The sequence below is a fragment of the Miniopterus schreibersii genome, assembly GCF_964146895.1.
Source record: "Miniopterus schreibersii genome assembly, chromosome: 13".
In the NCBI taxonomy this organism is placed as follows: Eukaryota; Metazoa; Chordata; class Mammalia; order Chiroptera; family Miniopteridae; genus Miniopterus; species Miniopterus schreibersii.
Window position 1 is genome coordinate 29,488,718 of NC_138113.1, and position 21,774 is coordinate 29,510,491.

The 21,774-nt window shown below is 36.5% G+C and overlaps 1 protein-coding gene and 1 long non-coding RNA gene across 2 annotated transcripts in view; one reads left to right on the top strand and one right to left on the bottom strand.

Moving 5' to 3' along the window:
- PNPT1 (polyribonucleotide nucleotidyltransferase 1) overlaps positions 1-16,013 on the bottom strand; it is a 33,216-nt gene extending 17,203 nt beyond the window's left edge. The window contains exons 1-13 of the mRNA XM_081155828.1: positions 15,800-16,013; positions 12,661-12,721; positions 11,740-11,814; positions 10,957-11,062; positions 9,261-9,310; positions 7,964-8,027; positions 7,829-7,876; positions 6,793-6,906; positions 4,748-4,934; positions 3,591-3,642; positions 3,150-3,207; positions 2,587-2,683; positions 2,025-2,127 (exon numbers count right to left, since the gene is read on the bottom strand). Coding sequence (XP_081011954.1) covers positions 2,025-2,127; positions 2,587-2,683; positions 3,150-3,207; positions 3,591-3,642; positions 4,748-4,934; positions 6,793-6,906; positions 7,829-7,876; positions 7,964-8,027; positions 9,261-9,310; positions 10,957-11,062; positions 11,740-11,814; positions 12,661-12,721; positions 15,800-15,960 — 1,176 coding nt within the window. The 5' untranslated portion in view covers positions 15,961-16,013. The remainder of the gene's footprint in view (positions 1-2,024; positions 2,128-2,586; positions 2,684-3,149; positions 3,208-3,590; positions 3,643-4,747; positions 4,935-6,792; positions 6,907-7,828; positions 7,877-7,963; positions 8,028-9,260; positions 9,311-10,956; positions 11,063-11,739; positions 11,815-12,660; positions 12,722-15,799) is intronic.
- The window catches only part of LOC308565961, a 104,789-nt gene that overhangs the window by 24,915 nt on the left and 58,100 nt on the right, over positions 1-21,774 (top strand). The window lies entirely within an intron of this gene.

The window sequence follows — 21,774 nt, forward strand, 5'->3', positions numbered from 1 at the left end:
TTATAACATAACCTTGTGGAGTTTATAACACATGTAAATGTAACTCATAAGACAACCACAGTATAAAGAATGGAAGAAGGGATAAATGGACCTAAATGGTTGTGAACTTTCCTAATTTTATGTGAAGTAGTACAAAATTAACTCTAGAAAGACTAAAAAATTAATGATGTATATTGTATTCCCTATGGTAAGCACTGGAAAATGCAGAGGTATAGCTAAAACGCAAGTAGACAAATTAAAATGGAATTCCAAAATAACTATTTGGTTAATCCAAAAAGAAGGCAGAAAGAACAGAAAATCAAAAACAGAGGGGCTAAACAAAAACTCATAATAAAATGACAGACCTAAGTTCAATTACATCACTAATTAAATTGAACATTAATGGACTAAACACTCCAATTAAAAGGCAGAGATTGTCAGAATGGCTAACAAAAAAGTATGTATAATATCTTAATGGAGTTACTTTAAAAACTTATTAAGAGGCATAGAAAACCTAAATGAAAAGTGAGAGAGACTATATTCATTGTAAAGACTGATTTAAATTGTAAAAATATCATTTCTCAAATGAATTCATACATTCAGTGAAATACCAATTTAAATCCTAGATTTTTTTCAGAACTTGATATAATAGTAAAATTCAAATGAAAGAACAAATGTAACATATACCTAAGACAATAATTGGGGGAGAGGGTAGAATAAAAAAGGATTTGCTTTTTATATATTAAGACATACTTCAAAACCATATTAAAACAGTTTGACAATGGTCAAGGAGGCTCACAGAAAAATGAAGAATATATTTCAAAATATATTTGTAAACTCTGAATATAAGGTGATATTGCAAATCAACAGGAAAAAATGAATTACTAATAAATAGTGTTGTAAAACTGGCTCACTCTGGAAGTTTCCACCTCACAGTATGCGTAGGAATAAACTCCAAGATAGATTAATGGTCTAAATTTGACAGCTAAAACTAGAATGTTAATAGAAAAAAAAGTGCATATTTTTGTGACTCTGGGGTAAGGAAGGATTTCCTAAATAAGACTTTAAAAACACAATCCACAAAAGTTAAACAGGGAAGGATTAACTACATCAAAACTAAAGATTTCAGGTTCACTGCATACATAATAGTAGGCTACCACAAGCAAAGTTAAAAGGCATATGACACCTGGGGCAGGGAGTGGGTACGGGGTGGAAGGGGTTAATGGGGGAAAAAGGGGACATCCATAATATTTTCAACAATAAAGATAAATTAAAAAAAAAAAAAAGGCATATGACCAAGAGGGAGAGGATACATACAAATTCTGGTTACTGAAAAAGTAATATTTAAGTCACATAAGAAATCACTGAAAAACAGCAGAAAAAAGACAGTTAACCATACTAAAAAAGGAAAGATAACTGGCTAAAAGATATGAACAGATGAGTCACCAAAGAGCAAACCTGAACCAGTGCTACCACTTTGCACACAGTTCCAGGGACACTGTGAAAATAGGGCCCTTAGAGGTGTGCAACCCCCCAGGGTATGGTTTAATACTGTGACCATGTTGACTGGCTATTATATAAAGACACCTTAGTCATAACTAGGGCAATACAAATGAAAAAAATGACATACCACTTTGTACTCATTAGATTGGCAAAGTTAAAGTAGGGATTAATAAAAGAAAAAGGAGGAGGTATAAAGCATAATATCATACACAAAACAATAGATACACGTATGTGTTAAATATAAGAGAATGGGTGCCTATGTAAGGGAAAAGAATAGGACTGAGGTACAGACTAAATGGGGAAAACAAACTGAGGGTTTTGAATAGAGCAACAATGACAAAATCCCATAAACTAAGGAATATGAGCGATTAATTTTGTGTACCTCAAAAAAGCTTTTAAAAATATTTTTAAAAAACCAGATGTTAATCTGGTTAATACATTCCATATGATAAAAACCTATAGCATCTACATAATGTGCTTCTATTAGATCTAATTAAGCAATCCTGATTCAGCAAATAATTGTAGCTTTTTACATATATTACCTGTGTTTGTCCCCTTTGAAACAATGCTGATCCATGAAGAATTTTAAACATATCTACCTCACAATTTATATTCCTAAGTGAAGTCAAATCTCGACCATCACACCTATAGTAATAAAGGAAATAAGTGTATAAAGCAGTGTTGGAAATCAGAAATCATATATTATTACTTTATCCCTACCAGGAAGGTCTGAACCCCAGCTGCATATCCTTTTACCTGTTGAACTTTAAGAAGTTTACTTGGGCCTCACCCTAAGATCCACTGAATCAGAATCTTACGGATTGTGACCCATACACCTGTATTGTTAAAAAGCTCTGCAGGTAATTCCTTACATGCAGTCAGGGCTGTAAAGCACTGCTCTATACACAAGGCCCACAGAGAAACAGTCAAATACATCCACAAAATTCACACACTCTTCAACAGGTACTCATTTATAAAATAAATATGATAATTCTTTCCTGTTCACTTTAAAGAATAGCTCCTTGCTTTGAGAAAGTTGCCACTTTCAAGGCAACTTGCAGAGATAGTGCATGCTTCAATTCCAGCAAAAAAGGATATGTTTACCTTTTGTATTCATTCAAAATAATACTTCTAAAAACATCCTTTGCAACAACATTGAAAGATTCTATTATTTCATATGAATCGGCCTCTGGAAATTTTTCTACAGAAGAAAGACAAAATAAAGGTTTTCTTTTTTTGGAAGACAGGATTTTACTTAAGTTCACAGTATCAAATCAATTAACTATGAGAGTAAAACAAGGGAGTTAACTCTGAACATTTAAGTCCTCAGGCAAAAAAAGTAGATAAAACAAATGTTCTCAAGTAGGAGATACGCAACAACTATTATACCTTAAATGTACTGTTATTGGGTACTTAGTTTGCTTTGTACCAGAACAGTGCTTTGAAATCAGCTCTCTGTTGCATTATGTTACCTGACAAATCCAGTCAACTATATTATGAAAATAGTCTAACACTTTTAAGAGTAATTTGGGATGTATCATTATCACAACTTTCCTGAAGATAAAACTAAGGAGCAGTAAGAACTGATTTCTTCAAGGTTTCACATCCAAAAATTTAAAAATCTGTTCCTTTAAATACTTTCTTAAATTTAAAAAACACACCACTACCTTTTAGTTGTTCCTCTGTATCTAATCTTATCTTGTTAACAGCTTCATCTCTGGAAATCTAAAAGAAAGTAGAAGTTCAGTTCTTACACATACATGGCAATGTTCAACATTTCTATTTCAAAATTATTTTACAATTAACACATTGTAACAGTACTTAGATTTCTCTAATGGTGGTATTCTTTAAAAGATTAGAACTGGTTATTGATTTGTAAGAGATATTACCTGTTTATGAATTCATTCAAATATTTTTACACATGTCCCTAAAACTTGTATTAATCAGCAAAAGGACAATGTAGAAGCACATAGCTAGGCTTTTATTTATACTTTCTGCTTAGAGATTTTTTATAAAAATAAGACTGATACTTATATACAATTTATGTGAATTACAACAAAAAAGAATTCCCAGAACAATTATTTAAAATAAAATCCAGGTATACTTACTTTATCATGTTCATAATCTGTAAAAACTGCATAGAGTCTTTCCATGGCCAGTCTATTTTAAGACAAGATAAACATCAGTATAGTATTTGGAAACACAAGGCAGTGTCTATTACAAAACTGAAACACTTAATAAGCTAAAATATTGAAACATTTCATTAAGAATTTAAAAATGTATTTACTGCTCTTTAACACTGTTAATCTGTTTGCTACTTATAATGCAATACAGAACACACATTTCTTTCCCCTTACCTCTCAGGGGAATTACTCACACATGGTATTACACCCTGTATTCTTAATTGTTTAATTTATTTCACCTTAAATTTTTCTTACACTTACTCTTTATTTTTTCCTTCTACCCATTCTGGCTGTTATTGCAGGCAACTCTTTTGCTGGGGACCGTTTATATAACTCATTAATGTGCAGGCATTGTTCTAAGCATTGGGCATATAGTGATGGTTATACTTGATTTCTTTTTGAGAACCTCAACAGCTTCCTTACTCAAATATCTTATACTCTATTCTTTTTCCTTGACTCAGAGAGATATGCGAATTATCTGAATCTTGACCAATGAACTCACTTCCCCTTTCCTTTGAAATTCAAACTTAGGACACTGAAGATGTGGGTTTATCCTTGTTAAAGCATTAGACTAGTATTTATGCTGCCCTGGATGGTGTTGCTCAGTGGTTAGTGTCAGCCCATGTACCAAAGGGTTGTGGGTTCAATTCCTGGTCAACAGCATGTACCTGGGTTGCAGGTTTGATCCCCGGCCCTGGTCAGTGTGAGTGCAGGAGGCAACCAATTGGTGTTTCTCTCCCTTTTCCCCCCTCCCACTCTAAAGTAATATCCTCAGGTAAGGATTAACAAAACAAAAAACAGAGGGGTGCTATTTGAAAAGTAATACATGGACAGTGCTTCCATATGAAATATTTTTCTGAGAGATTAAACCTGGTGAAAATTTCATAGTTTCTTTTATTTTTTTTTGGTAAAGAGATTCTTAGAGAGAGAGAGAGAAAAGAGAGAAACATCAATCGGTCGCCTCTTGTATTCGCCCTGCCTGGAGATCGAACCCACAACTTTCTGGTGTATGGGACAGTGCTCCTGGAACCAACTGAGCCACTGGCCAGAGGTTTCAGTTTCTTTTGAATAGATGTTCTTACTTATGAGTGTGCTTCACAATCTCTGGTGAAGGGGTAAATAACTTCTGAGGTGTCCTCTTGGTAACACCAATTTCTTTTACCAGTTGCTGGATGCCCTGAATTATTTGTTGTGTATATTTTACTCCCACTTTGATAGCATGGCAAAAGTCCTGCTGTAAAATGTTCTCTGCAGAGGCCTCCAACATGACTAAAGAAGAAAAAAAAGATAGCTATTGAACATATTGCCAATATAGTATTTTCAAATAGCATGATATGACATAAATTGAACAGATCAACTTTATTAATGGAATGTATATCCACTTTTTTGATTTATCGTCTTAGAATCAACATACTTCCAAAATGTAAACAGCATTAAATAAATAAAGAAAACTTGATATCTGAAGTTAGGTTTATATTCTTAAATTTAACGAGGGGCTCAAATTTTAAGGCAGATAGAGGCTAAATGACCATTTAGAAACAAGTTTATTTTTGTGTCTTAATGATAATAGCAGGTATTAACTGAATGCCTACTAGATACTAGGTATTATACTGGGCACTTTACAAACCTTAACTCTAATCTTCACCACAACCCTGTAAAGTAGCCAGATCAATTTATTAACTGATACTGTAACTTTAAGCAAAAAGAAAAAATAATAAAAAATTTTTTTTTCAGGTGTAGACCAAGTAAACTTTAAACAGTAAACTAATGTTTTGCTCAAGGCCCTTTCTGAGATGCTCACATAAGATGGGGTCATGTGTTATTTATGGCTCCCCCAAATCTTTGGAATACCCTCTCTACATTGTGCTAGTTCTCTATAGTATGAACCCTACCTTCTACAGAAGAATCCAAAAACTATCTCTTTGCCTCCATGGTAGTCAAGGATGCAGTCACGTGTCACAGTTCTGCCCAATGAGATCTAAGTAGAAACTGCTATGTGGGGACTTATGAGAAGGCTCCTTAAAAGGGAGGGTAACTCATTCAGCTGACACACACCTTTTTGCTATTTTCCCCTCTTTTCTCTTCCTTCTGCCCCTAAGTCCAATAAGTTGGTCAGAGCTCTGGTAGCCAGTTCATCAAGCATGAAGATGAGGGCCACACCTTGAGAATAGCAGAGCAATAAGCTAGAAGGAATCTAGATTTCTTAAGCTGCGGTAACTATCCTGGACTCACCTACCTTTGAATTTCTTTTACCTGAGAGAAAAATAAATTTCCATCTTAAGCCTTGTTATTTAGTTTAACAATACAATCCCTAACTCTTATGTAGATAATATACAACTGTTACAAGTGTTCTATCATATAGTACCTAATCCTAATTCCATTACTGACCAATAACCCAAAAGAAGGTAGAAATGAGCTGTTTCACACGTTAATTGTACCAAAAAACACTGAAAGTTTAATTTACATTTCATCAAAATGTTTCCACATCAGAAGGTCCTATGCCAAAAAGTCTCAGACATCAAATATCATAAGTAGAATAAACTGAGAAGAAACCTTAATTAATTTGTCCAACATAGCATGGCTAAAGTATAACAGATGTTGGGTTTCAAACCCAGCCCATTCTATTAAAGCCCATTCTCCTTCAGTAGAACCAGGCTCTGATTTTCATTCAAGCATTTATGACATTTTTGTTACAAGGCGTGAAGATGACCCAAGGCATTTCTTCTATTTTATTACTAGTTTTCCACCTCAAAAATAGGTCACCTCCGTCTCAGAGGACATCAAACAGGCTAGAAATGACTGAATTAGCTAAATTAACATATTTAAATTAATAAAACAATTTATTACCAGATTTAGAATTTTAATTTTTAGACTGGCTTATCAATTTAAAAATAATTACTAAAATTATCTTGTTTAAGAGTTTTGTATATTTCAATAGAAGCTGTGTAACATTCTATAATTTTAGGTATTGTCTGATGAGGCAAGAGCACTACCAAAATAAGGCAACAATAAAACAAAACAAAAATCCTTTATGACTGACAAAATACACATACAAAAAAAAGAGTTTAAATGCATTTTTAAGAAGGCAGAACTCATAAGTAAAACCCAGAACAAATTTAGTACTTACCAATTTGACTTTTAGGTGCTCCAGCAACTACTAAATTTAAAGTACTGGAAGACATTTCTTTTCGTGTTGGGTTAACAACACATTCTCCATCAATCATTCCTATTCGTACTGCCCCTATAAGTATATTAAAATATTGGCAGTTAATAAAAACTCTCAGTTTTCAAGAAATTATTCCAATAATGGCTTTAACCCCTATCTTTGATTGTGACCATAATAAAGTCCATATTTCTAATATGGTATTTAAGGCCCAAAGAGTATCCTACTCACCCCATCCCACCTTCCTGCCTCACTGTATCACTTTGAGTTGCTCAAATATACAATTTCTTCCACACCTCTGTGATTAGGCTCATGCTCTTCTCCTAGTTCTAGACTGTACTTTCTCCAAGGCAAATGTTTATCATCTGATCCAACTAAGGTTCAGCTTAAATGTTAATTACTTTGAGAAGACCCTCGACAGACTTACAAGACTAAACCCACTCTTCTATTATTTTCTTAGCGCTTTGACTTCACCTTTATAATACTGTTTATAAATAATTATTTGTGTTTCCCAAGAACTGCCTCATTTGTTTTTGAATTGCTGGTGCCTAGTCTGCCTTTGTTCCTTAAGTTCTTAGCTCAGTACCTGGCATTTAGGACACTTAATAATTACTCCATGAAATCATTTTTATATTGCATGATTAAAACTTATAAGAACTGTAAATTACAAACATGTTTGTTTTTATCTTGTAAAGTATGTACTCTGACAATGTTGCAGTAAAAAAAAAAAAAGGTCCTCAAACAGGAGAAGCAACTAAGAAATCAAAGTTTCTAGGGAGACAAAATCTCTAACACCATAACACTGCTATCAGAAACAAAGGCCAAGGCAAGGATGAAAATGTTGCAAAGAGCTGAAATAAGTCTTAGAATGTCATCTAATTCAAGATAATAATAATAGATAATAAATTGGAGCCAATAAATCTAGGTACTTGCTAATAGCATGCTCACTAGTATTTCCTGAAAAATCATAAGTGTTTCTTATTTTCAAATCCTAACTTACCAATAGGTCCATTCCAAGGAATATCTGATAACGAGAGGGCTACAGAAGCTTAAAAAAATAAAAAAATAAGAGCTGAAATAAAAATATTTCATTGCTTTAAAAAACATTAATTTTAATCTCTATTTTTATACTTACCACCATTAATTGCTAGGACATCAGGTTCATTAACACCATCTACTGCTAACAAATTACAAAGGACCTGATACAAAGGAAAAAATTCAAAGCACTTAACAAAACATACTTGATTTGGGAGAATTATCATTTCGGTTAACATCTTGGCCTAAAATATAGGAGCACTACATGGTTAAAAGCATGGGCTGTGTAGTCAGACCCCTTAATTCTTACTATCACTTAACTACATGCTTGACCATGGGAAAATTACTTAAAGTAAACCTCAAAAGTTTCCTCATCTTTGAAAGGAAAAATAATAGCATCTTCCTAAAAGGTTCTGATTAATCTATTACATAAAAATATTGTTACCTCATTTATAAGCACAGACAAAACAAACCAGTAAGTTATTTTACACTGCAATAATATGCCTATATCTTATGCTTAAAATAATTTGAGGCAGTGACATCCTTGCAAAGGCATATTTACAAGGCATATTTATTTTTATCAAATAAATAAAATACTTGTAGTATATGGGTCACTCTGAAAGAAAAGATTCAGAAAGTATTAAAATATAATGAAGGTCTATGCCTGGCTGGGTGTGGCTCAGAGGTTGAGTGTCGAACTAGGATCCAGGTGACCGGGGTTCAATTCCTGGTCAGGGCACATGCCCGGGTTGCGAGCTCGATCCCCAGTTGGGGGCGTGCAGGAGGCAGCCGATCAATGCCTCTCATCATTGATGTTTCTCTCTCTCTCCCTCCCTCTCCTTTCCTCTCTCTAAAATCAATAAAGATATATTTAAAAAAAAAAAAAAAAGTATATGATTATCTAACCACTATGCTATACACCTGAAAACAATACAAAATAAAATTAAAAAAAATATATAATGGTTTAGAGGACCCAGTAATAAAAATAATTAATAAAGATTAGTTGTGTTGATTGTCCAGCCTGTTACTAGTGTGACCTACAAATCCGAAACTGATCTGCCCTCACTGATCTCAATCCCTTGAAACTTTCAAATTCATCAATTTCTTTTTTGCTTTAGGGCTTTTGTGCTTCCCATTCCATCTTCCTGGAATGCTTCCCCCACACTCTTGGGTTGGCTAACTCCTACTCATAATTCAGGTATCAGCTCAAATTGACATTGAATAAATATTAGCTTTATAAAATTATGTTTTAAAAAAAATTTAATGGAAAATGTAGTAGCATCACCAAAAATTCTCATTTTGTATTCTTTTTATAATGTTTAGCCAATAAGTATTACAGGGATTCATTAAATAATTTTTGATTGTTCTGGAAACAAATAACCTAAAGGAAACCCTACCTGTGTATCATAAAAGTAGCCTGCTGGAAAAAGAGGTCTAATTGAACGATCTGCCAATAAAAAAAGAGAAAAGATATTAAATAGTACTGACAGTTCAAAATGTTTTCCCTATTAAACACCGGGCTAAAAAATAATATAGCTAGCTGTTCAATATGTCAAAAGAAAAACATCCCCTTGGACTGATTTACTGAAAAGGACAAAGATAAATATAAATGTCAGTGCTTCAGTTAATACACACCATGCCCTAACAACAAAAATTAGCAAAGCAGGAACACACGTCTAAAATTAGCAGCTTTTCATTCTGGTTTCACAGGTGTCAGTTACTAATATAAGCATAGGAAAGAGACTTAAGACCAATAGCAGACCAAAAAAAAATCCTACCTTAGTATTGTGTCTGACAAATGTATATAAATATACACAAACTAGCAATTTCTGGATAGAAGAACTATAAAATACAAGCGATCCTACAATATTTAAAGATGTCAAAGATTTCTGCCTTAAGGGAGAGGAAGGGGTTTCAGTACTCCAGGTGAGAGTTGAAGGAGGCTTGGACCAGGGTATGGCCGCAGAAGTGGAAGATTAGAAAGATTTAGGATAATTAATTGGATTTGGTTGAGGGTGTGGTCAAGGATGAGTCTCAGGTTTTTGGCTTGTGTTATATAGGTAACACAGAAGAAATGATGAACTTCATTAGTTTATTTTCTATTTTTTATTACAATCTGTTATACATGCATAAAGTATTATTTTGTATATATGCAATTTAAAGAATAATTAAAACTTATCTACCCTTATGTCACTTGAGAAAAAGTATATACTAATACATTTGAAGCCTCTGAGCTTCCCTCTATGATCTCATGCCCCCATCCTTCTCCAGAGGTAACCGCTATCCTGAATTTTGTTTAATCTTGCCTTTGCTTGTCTTTGTTGTTTTTCCCCCATATATGTATCTATTCTTAAGCAATACAGTGATTGGTTTAATATGGTTTTGAACTTTATGTTTATTCTGTTTGGGGTTCATTGAGCTTCTTCAGTCCAAAGGCTTACAGTCTTTTTGTGCCTGGCCAGCATGGCTCAGAGGTTGAGCATCGACCTATGATCCAGGAGATCACGGTTTGATTCCCAAGCAGGGCACATGTCCAGACTGCGGGCTAGATTCCCAGTGGATTGGCTGCAGGATGCAGCTGTGATCAGTGACTCTCTCATCATTGATGTTTCTCTCTCTTTCTCTCTCACCCTTCCTCTCTCTGAAATTTATAAAGATATATTAAAAAAAAAATTTGGAGGATAAAAGGATGTCAAAGATTTGAAAGATTACAGACATATTTCAGTAGCTGATGAATAGAATGCTTTTAGGAATTACTATGCTAAACATAAAAATGAAAATTACTAGGGATAGGTTCAACAGAGTAGAGACATGAGCAATGGAATTTATGTACTCAATAGAGATTCACTCATTTAGTCAACAAATATTTATTGAATGCCTATTTTGTGCCAGGCAGTGTACCAGGTCCCAGAGGTTCAGTAGTGACCAAAGAATTTTTTTCCTCTAATGAAGTCCATATTTGAGTGAGAGGATACAGAAGGTAAATAATCTTAAGCTGTATAATGTAATGAAAGAAAACTTAGAGATATTGTAGAACACAGATGAAAGAGAGAGGTGCTAAAACAGGCCTAACAGAGAGGGTTAATATCTTACCTATTACTCTACTTGTAAGAATTTCTTTATCAGAAGATCCAATCTCTCTTCTTAGATAGTTTGTGGGAATTCTACCTGCTGCAGCAGCCTTCTGTCTATAGTCAACCTGAAGTAGCAATGAAAAAAATGAGTTCACTTGACTGCTTTTTTGTAGTAACAAACTATTCCCTAAGAACTATTATGATGATGCTTATTCTCCTGAGGTTGCAAACAACATATTCCAGACTAGAAGTGGAGAATATTTTATTTACTTGTAGAGTTTTGTATCACTTAGGAAAGGAGAGGTGATAGAAATGTTTCAGCAAATTCATTTTTAAAAAGCCTTCCACTACTCCCCACAGTAGCTTATTCTGGTCAAGTCAAACATTTTCTTTTTTGTGTCAACACTGTTAGATATAACTGCATCCCTCCTTTTCATAAGAGAGGGAAGCCATAAAATCCTAATGAATTTTTTTACTCTTCAGCAAACATCTACTTGCAGACTCATACTGACGGGAAACCTATGAAAACAATGCATTTGCTGTTTATTCAACATCAAAGTACTTATGTACTTCCACTGTTCTTGTTAACTTTTGATCATGGACATTCTAAAGTATGCTAACACTAATACAAGAATTGATTATGAAGCAATCAGTTTAAAGTCTTTCAAGTAGTATCAAACAACTAGGGAAAATCCTTTGTTGTTGGATGTTTACATTTTGCACTTACTAGACATGACAAAAGTATTACAAATTCTACATTTATGCTATATATACAGGTTCAGGTAAATCAGCAAATACTTACCACCAAAGGCATGAACTGGGAAGGTGAAGGTTTTGTTTTACTGACCGCTGTGACCATCACTGCAGTGTCACCTAACTTAGTTAAAAATAAACAACACTGGTAAATTCCTTTAAAATCAGATATTAACATATAAGTTGTGACTGAATGAATCCTCACTCCAATAAATCCAAGTAAAGAGAACTGTTATCCTATGACATAATGACAGTGAAAAGAAGTATTCACAAGTAGTCCAATCTTGATCCTCCCTGCATGATCATGTTGTGTATTAGAACAGTCACTGAGATTTCAAAAGCAATATAACTAAAAGGAAAAAGACTCATTCAATTATATTTTCTACTCCTTATGAGGAAATTTAGGCTATACATAAAGAAATATGTCCCAAGTACTACTATTGAAGAAACCAGTAAAATCATTTTCTCTAGAAAAGCATTATAGAATTTACTTACAGAATAAAATAGAAACCCAAGTTTGGAAGAGATCTTAAAAGTCATTTAATATATCCAGCCCTCTGACTCTCTGATTATCTGGAACGGTTCTGACACTAGGAATGGTCTGAATTAATTTCCAGTGCTACAATTTAAAAAGGTGTATGATGGTATAAAAATATTTAGTAACATCTCCATATCCAATTTTAAGATGAAAATGTAGCCCTGGCTGGTGTGGTTCAGTTGATTGGAGTGTAGTCCCATGCACTGAAGGGTCTCGGGTTCGATTCCTGGTCAGGGCACATACCCAGGTTATAGGTTCAATCCTTGGTCGGAGCATGTGCAGGAGGCAACCAATGGATGTTTCTCTCACACTGATGTTTCTCTCTCTCCCTCTACTCCTCTTCCTTCCTCTCTCTCTAAAATCAATAAAAAAACATATCCTCTGGTAAAGATTAAAAAAAAAAGATGAAATGTAAAAAACTGGACTTTTTACCTGTACTACAGCAGAGCCATCTGCAAATCTGGCCAATTTTCCAGAAGACATTTCCAATTTTCTGTTTAAAAAATAAAAATTCAATACAAAAGGACTTAAGTCATCAGCTTAGTATAAAATAATCAAAGATTCTAACTGACGAACTAAAGGTTACCAAGCCCCACAGGACACCCCACCCAGCAAACAAACAAAAAAGGGATAAATTCATAATAATTATTAAAAATACAAAGGGAATTTAAGAGCTCTGTAAGGAAAAATACAGAAACCAAGGCACTGGAGTAATCTGAGTGAAAGTATTTGGGGGGTACAGAAGTTCTCTTCCTAAATGCTAATTTCCATTTACTAACTTAGTTTAGTTTCTTTTCATTCCTTGCCTTGTTGACTAAAGCAGCCTTTTAACACAGACTAGATCATTTCCCACTTAAAATCCTTTAGAATTTTCCCACTGCTTTCAGGACAATATGTACTCCAAAAATTGCCCACAGAAACCTTTAAGTTCAACAGTGCTGCCAAAACAAGTTAATGGGGGAAAGAATAGTCGTTTCAGCCAATGGTTCTGGACAACTGGATATCCATATGCAAAAAAGTTAATAAAGTTGGACCTCCCTTTCTCATACTACAAATAAAAATTAATTCAAAATGGACCACAGACCTAAGTATGAGAGCTAAAACTATAAAACTCTTAGGAAAAATCATAGGAGTAAGTCCTCACAAACTTCTAAGTCTTCTTATATATGACATCCAAAGCACAAGTGACAGAAGAAAAAATAGATAAATTGGATTTCATCAAAAGTAAAAACTCTCATGCTTCATAGGATATCGTCAAGAAAATAAAAGGTGGGAGTTGATAATGGGGGAGACTATGCATGTGGTGGGCCGGGAGTAAATGGGAAATTTCTGTACCTTCTCTCGATTTTGCTGTGAAAGTAATACTGCTCTAAAAAATAAAGTCTATTTAAAAAAAAAGTGAAAGAAAACCCAGAGGCAATATCTGCAAATCATATATCTGATAAGAGACTTGTATCTAGGATACACAAAGAATTCTCACAACTCAACAATAAAAAGACAACCCAATTTTAAAAATTGGCAAAGGATTTGGATAGATGTCTCTCCAAAGATCTATAAATGGCCAATAAGTACATGACATTATGCTCAAATCATTGGCCCTCAGGGAAATGCAAATTAAAACCAAAAAGAGATACCACTTCACCACAATGAGATACTACTTCATATCTACTAGGATTATGTGTTGGCGAAGATATGGAGAAACTGGAACCCTCATATACTGCTGATGGAAATGTAAAATGGTACACCTGCTTTGGGAAATAATCTGGCAATTCTTCAAAAGGTTAATCTCAGAAGTACCATATGACCCAGCAACTCTACTCCTAGGTATATACCGCAAAGAAATGAAACATAAGTCCGTGTGAAAACTTGCATATGAATGTTCATACCAGCATTATTCATAATAGCTTCAAAATGGAAACAGCCCATTGTCTATCAATTGACGAATGAATAAGCAAAACATGGTATAATCCATATAATGGAATATTATTCAGCAGTTAAAAAAATGAAGTACTGATACATGTTGCAATATGTATAAGCCTTGGAAACATTATGCTAAGTGAAAGAAGGTAGTCACAAATGACCACATTATCATTTGATTTCATTTATAAGAAATGCCCAGAATACACAAATCCATTGGGATTGAGTGTAGATTAGTGATTGCCTGGGGCTGTAGGATCTGGGGACAAATGTGAAGTTACTGCTAATGAATAAGAGGTTTCTTTTTTAGGTGATGAAAGTTCTAAAATTGATTATGGTGATAGTCGCAAATCTCTATGAATATACTAAAAACCATTGAATTGTACATTCTAAATGGGTAAATTGTATGGTACTGAATTATATCTTAATAAAGCTATGTTATATATGTATATGAAATAGGCAGCATTGTCAGCCTTATTTCCCAGTTTCTGCAGAGAGTACAAAAAGAGGTCACTGAGGGCTTGAAACAGACCAGCAAAACTTGTCAGAGCCCGTAATTCATGAAAGTACTGTGAAAGCAACCAACTCAGTGACTCCTGAAGGTACTTAGGGAGATGTTCAGACCCATGAGCTCGGATTTAGAAACACTCTATCATAGTCCAGTGCTGAAAGATACACAAGCAAACACAAACACACACACACTCAAGTATGTGACAGACAGTATGCAGTCCACAAAGTCTAAAATAGTTACTATTTGAACCCTTACAGAAAAAGTTTGATCTAGTCCAGTCTTCTCATTATATGAAATAAAAAAGTGGCGAAGTAATTTGTTCAAGATCAGTTATTCAGTAAGTTAAGGAGGAAGGCCTGGATTCAAAGCCAGATGTTTTGGCTTTTTATACAAACAAGGGTAAATTTTTTTTTAAAAAGCACATGTAAAAAATATGTACACACATACATATGTAAAGTAAACATTAGCAGTTTCATTTTTTTCAAGTGATTCAAATACAATTCTTTAAAAGTGATTTTAGGCGTGAATTCTGGCAAAAGGACCCCTGGAAAAAGTAGGTGGCTTTGTAACAGAGAAATTACAAGTTCAAAATCCACTTAGTTTCACAGTACTACCCTTGGAAAGTTAACCATTTTTGAACCTGTTTTCTTAACTATAAAAATGGGAGTAATAGTCCCTTTACTACAAGTTTTAAAAGAGTGTATCATATAATTGGTGCTCAATAAACTGACGTTTTCCTTCCCTTCATACACAGGGTCATACTGACCAGCTTTTAGGAATAAATAGGAATAAATAAGCATCCAGTCAGCTCATTATCCTGAGGTGGAATGTTTCATATTTCAGAGTCCAAGAGTCCCCAAAATTAAAGAGAATGAAAGTCAGGTAGTCAGACTCAGCTGAAGAAAGGAAGCCAGGAACGGGGCAAGAGGGAGGAAAGAAGCAAAGGACGCGAGGCTGAGACAGGGAGGGAAGAGCGCAGGTGCCGGGAGATCGACCCCACACCCAGGGAGGGACACTTGTAATTCAGGCTGGGAGTAAACGAGGGTAGAGAGACCCGAATGCCAGACTCCTGTCCCGGGAGATGAGTGTACTCACGCCGGCCAGACCGCACTGAGAGGGCAGAGAACGCACGGCGCTCCTTACCTGCTGCCTAAGTCCACGGCCACGGCCCGGGCGCCCGCGCCACCCCACAGTGCTCGCACCTGCAGCCGCGTGAGCGCCCGATCCCGCCCTGGCAGCCGCAGGGGACTGTGACCCAGCGGCCGGAGCCGGAGGCGTGAGCAGCAGCGCCTGCAGGCAGCCATGGCGCCCGGCACGCGATCGCCCGGGCTGCGCCGCGGTTGGCTCGCTGTGCAGACGGCGGGCGGAGCCTGCTCCAGTTTCGGTTCCGCCGTGCGGGGAAAACGTCGGGGCGGGGACACCGAGGCCACTTCCTACGAGGACCAGAGAGGGTCAAACCTGTCTGAACGCGACTGTGACGGCCGTCTTTCTAATCAGTATCTGCAGATGAAGGCAATTAGAAAAACAATGCTTGGTGTGTTGTTTTGCTATCGCAGTTTAAAAGAAAGTCCAGAAGGGACCGGAGGAGGGCAAGAGAGAAATGTAAAGATCAGGACTAATGTGGCACAAGAGTGACAAGGAGAAAGGGTGGACAGATTTGGAATGTATTTTATTGTTGGAACTGTAGGATGTGTTGATGAATTGGACACTGGGAGAGAGGAATTAACAGATGCCCTGGCCAGGTAGCTCAGTTGGTTAGAGCATTGTCTTGATATGCCAAGGTTGCTGGTTCGATCCCCAGTCAGGGCACATGCAACAATTTGATGTTTTTCTCTTTCTGTCTCACTCTCATTCAAATCAATAATTGAAAAAACAAACCCTGCCCGGCCAGGGTGGCTCAGTAGTTGAGCATCGACCTATGATCCAGGAGAATGCAGTTCGATTCCCAGTCAGGCCACATGCCCAACTTGTGGATTTGATCCCCAGTAGGGGGTGTGCAGGGGGCAGCCAATCAATGACTCTCTTATCATCGATGTTTCTGGCTCTCCCTGAAATCAGTTAAAACAACAACAACAAAAAAACAAAGTAAGGGCTGAGGATGAGGGAGGAGGACTCTGGGATGACTGAAAGGTTTGGAGCATGAGAGAAGATAATACTAGTTTTGGTCATGCAAAGTTTGAGGTGTTTATCCACCCATGTGGATTTGTCCTGTAACACAAGGTTGAAAATAATGGCACAGAGGAAGTAGAAATGAAACTCAGGTGAGCAGAAATAATTTATAGTTTTCAGAATCAGAAAAGAAGGTGGTGTTTGATCGAGGCTTTGAAGGATTGGTAAGATTTGGATGTAGGAATGTGATAGGAAGGAAATGTCCAAGTGAAGGCATGGACACCCTCACAATATTGTTTGAGAACAACTGAGATTTCCTGTTTGTGACTACAGTAAAGAGTTTGCTAAGCTGGATGTGGGAGATGTGGCTGAAGTGGTAGGTTGGAGCTGGGTTGTGAAAGGCCTTGGGGTCCTGTGTGTTATGGCATTGAGCTTTGTACTGGGCAATGATCCAAACAGAGCCACAGATTGGGAAGAATAATCTCAGGTGTTACATAAAACAACAGGCATAGAAAGATTGAAGGCAGAGAAGAGTCAAAATGCTGTACCAGAATGCTAGACACAGGAATAGAGAGGAAGGGATCAGTGATGTAAGATTGGACAATTCACTGCATTTTAGAGTGGGGCTCAGGTCAAAGGTTGCAGATGATTGGACTGTAGGGATTGAGAAGATGGTACTGCCTCTATAGAACTAAAGGAGTCTAACAGAGAAACAGGTTCAGAAGGATAATGTTTGGTTAAAGTACCAGGAACACCTTCAAATTGAAGACTACCTATGTCCCCACTTGTCTTTTCCTTTGTTTCAGGCAAAGAGATTTAAAACAATGAAAGTGGAAGTAGTGTGCCATACTGGTCAAGAGTTTAGTTAAGAATTCTTGGATTTAATTCTTAACTGGCTGTGTGCACTTGGGTGAGCATTCTAACTACTGTAAGTTTGAGTTTCCTGATCTGTAACATGAAAACAGCAAGAATGCTCATCATGTAAGGTTGTCCTGAATAGCATATAGCATTCAATAAATGCTAGCAGCTACTGTTAATATTCTAAAAGGAAGGAAATACTGCAAAATATAAGTCTAATTCAGTTACTACATTAAAAAATAGAATTCATTCAAGGTTTCCTCAGCTCTTTTGATGGATTGAAGGGTTGGTAAGAAAATACCAATATCATGTTATAACCCAGGTAGTGGTTACTAGCAACCATGCAAGTGCTAGAAATTACCTGTTGGACTTAATATTTTGAAGATGTCCTGAGCTAAATCCCTTAAGCCTGGCTCTAAACCTATAGGTATGTGCTATGAATCCAGAGAGATCCATGCTGTGGGTCAAGACACTTTATAAAAATGCATAAGATAGCTTTATAAAATGTCAAGTACATGGAAACAAGGCTGGTGGCTTCAACAGACATCATTGGCATTTTCAAGTGAGACCAGCAGTATATTCATAATTTAAGATAATTTCAAGAGTTTACCAGAATCCTAGTTTTGTGTATTAATATGTTATTGCAGTGCTTTGGAATCTATAATTCAAATAAAAATATTTTATTTCATCATAATAATTGACTTAGGCAAGAATTATCAATGAAGCAAAAACTAGTGGGTAAAAGTGTGAGGAGTAACAGATTTGATTTAGATCAATATCTGATCTAAAAGTTATCTTTCATTTTAATAAAGTGATCTCCAAAATACCTTTCCTCTCATCAATATATTTTTAATATTTTTTTCTCAACACACAAACATTCATCAAATTCAAAGGGTTTAAAAAATAATGGTAATCTCATTTATGGTTGAGCATGGGAAATAGTTGGACAATGGAGAAGTCAGTTCCCACCAGAGGGCGCTCGGGTGTTACTTAAGTCACCTCAGATTTCGGGACCTCCTTTGTAACTTAAAATGCAAAATGAAATCTTCGTATTTGTAGGTGCACTTCAGGATTTTGGGGTCAGTATAACTCCATGTTTTAAAGCTTGAGTATATCTTGTTTTTCCTTTCAGATTAAAAATAATTACCCAAATGACATAGGAACTCCTTATCAAAAAGAAAAAAAAAGCACCGGTCATACAGGATAAAAAAAAACACAAACATTCAAACTTCCACCACCCAAAAATCATTGTGTTTTTTTTTATTTTTTTTATTTTATTATTGTTTAAAATATTACAGATGCCCCTTTTTCTCCCCAATGACCCGTACCACCCTGTCCCATCCCCCTCCCAGTCCCTCTCCCCACTGTTGTCCATGTCCTTGGGTTGTGCATGTATGCATATAAATTCTTTGGTTACTCTCTCCCCCTCCACCCACCCACCCTCCTCCATCCCTCTGACATTCGTCAGTCTCATCTATGCTTCCATGTCATTGAATCTATTCTGTTTATCAGTTTATTAAGTTCTTTAGATTCCACGTATGTTTTTGTTTTTCAGCAGACACTTCCTGTTCTGGTTTATTCCAGGTTCGAGAACCACTGTTACTTCTCTATCTCAGCCACCCACTCTGGAACCAGGTTACTGAGGGTGGGTTGGGGCCAGATGAAAGGAACACTCGGTTTCAGGGCTTGGGTGCCAGGTGCTGGCACTTGTGTGAGTCCTGCTTCCTAGTACAGTCCTGTCTCCTGTTAGGCTATGCCAGCGGTTCTCAAAGTGCCCCCACCAGCAGCAGCAGCACCTGGGAACTTGTTAGAATGCCAATTCTTGGGCCCCACCTCAAATCTACTGGATCAGAATTTCTGTGTGTGGGGCCCAGCAGTCTGTTTTAACAAATTCTCTGGGTGATTCTGATGTACAGTACATTACAGTTTGAGAACCACTAGGCTAGACACTTTGTTTTTATAAGGCAATCTGCTTTGAGCAACCAGAGCCTCAGTATTATTGTCTAGTCCCCCTCTCCGAGAATCAGGAGCAGACTTGTTTGCCAAGTAGGTCTCAGACTCTTAGGCAAATGGCAGACAGCGTCAGAGTAGTTTTCTATCTGCTTCAAGCTTCTAAAGGAACTTGTCTTCCACTGGTCTAAGCAGGGCCACCAGCCGGTGGAAAGAAGTTTTAGAAATAGATCACTTATGTTTAGATGGGACCAAGAGAGTCAGTTAAGGGTTTAGGAATGAAGTATAGCTTGCTGGCTAGGCCTACAGATTCTGGATTCACTCGCCTGCTTCAAATAACGGCTCAGTGTGGTATTGGCAAGTTGTTTTACCTTTCTGTAACTCAGTTTCCTTATCTGCAAACTGGGGATAATGATAATAATACTATCTTACAGGGTTGTTCTGAGGATTAAATTAGACAAGATTTTTAATTCCACTTAGAACAATCTCTGGCACTATATAAGTGTTTAAAAATACTATGCTTTGCACAGGTCTTCTATCATCCTGTCAGCACAATCCTACCTTCTTTGGACAGCAACAAAACAACCATAATCATACCTTTTCCCAATTCTTATGGAAAAATCTTAATACAAACAATCCCTATGACATTTACACAGGAGACAGGAGTCTTAGGAGCTTCTTAAGAGTCATACAGACCTTTTCTTTTAATCCCAACTCTCCCCTAAGAGAAATCTGACTTTAAGCAAATTACTTGACCTCTCTTTAAATTTCACTTTTTTTCCTCATTTGTAAAATGGGGATTACTATCTAGCAGGGTTAGTGTGAAAGAAAGGAATACAGTCAGAGAGAAAATTGTGGAAATATAGCACAGTTATCTTATTTTACTGTTCCAAGAAATGCAATAAAGAGTGTAAGATAGTGCTTGGCACATAAGAGGGCTCAATGCACATTAGTTCCGTTTCATTCATAGCTTTATACAGTTTAAGTATTCAGGGGCCTTTTAAATCACCAAAGTTAATTATGCTCTTGTACCGTTTACTTTCGGCTTCACACTCCAGCTCCTGGATTTCTGGCCTGGAGTGACTGGGAGAGTTGTGTTTTCCCTCCTCACACAGGAACCTTTTAGTCCAGATTTTCTAGTCAGCTCTTTCCCTTCTTTTTAGGCTGACTCTCCTCTCCCCGCCCAAGATCAATAAACTTATATTTTTAATTGTAGAAAATTTGGAACATTCAATAAAGCATAAATAACAAAATGAACATCGCTAATTCCTCTCCAAAAGAAAACATCATTAATATTTTTGTGTATTTTCAGTTAGGTTTACCTCTTCACTTAAATAAAATTGCTATCAAAAAGCATGTTCAATTACCCTTCCTACCTCAGAGCTTCTATAGGTGTGACCCTCTGGCCTGGCATATCTTTTTGTGGCCTGGGATGCTCTTTATTTCCCCACCTCTTCCTCCTATCCCAGCCATCCCTGATGTTTCAGATGAAGCTAGGTCTCTCTCTTAGACACTTTTAAAGTGTGCTGTGCTCACTCTGGACAGCATTTTCCCAGTTCATACTGATATATTTACTCATGTGATTTTGTGAGTAGAATATATCTCCATGACTAAATTGTAAGCTCCAGGACAGTAGGAACCCTGTCTGGTTTACTCACAACTGCATTCCAAGTGTCAGCACAATGCTGGGCACATAGTGTGCCCACAACAAGTGATTTTCCATACTAGATATGATCCTTTTGAATGGCTGATTTTAACTGTCATGATTTTAATTTGTTGATGGCAGGGTGATAGGTGACATGTTCTCTCAGGACCTCAGAGGTCTCTGGGTTTCTGAAGCAGTCTGTTATGGTTGCAGGATCCCTGGGATGGGCAACAAGGGAACTGCACTCATCTTTCTGCTCTGCCAGTCCCTGCGAACAAGTCACTGACCTTCACTGAGCCACATTTTCCTTATATGCTCTGCCTCTCTCCCAGAGAATTTTACATATTACATAAAGCAATGCATATGAAAATACTTCTCAAATTGCAAAGGACTATATAAATATGGCAGACGTTTCAGAAGATATTTTGCTGGATTTGATAAATAATGCCACTTGCAAAGTTGCACAGAGGCTCCAACTTTCAAACTTGAAATAGATTCTGTTCCCAAGAGAATCTTCTGTTTCAGAGTTTAATAATTAGAAATAATTGTGAGTCTG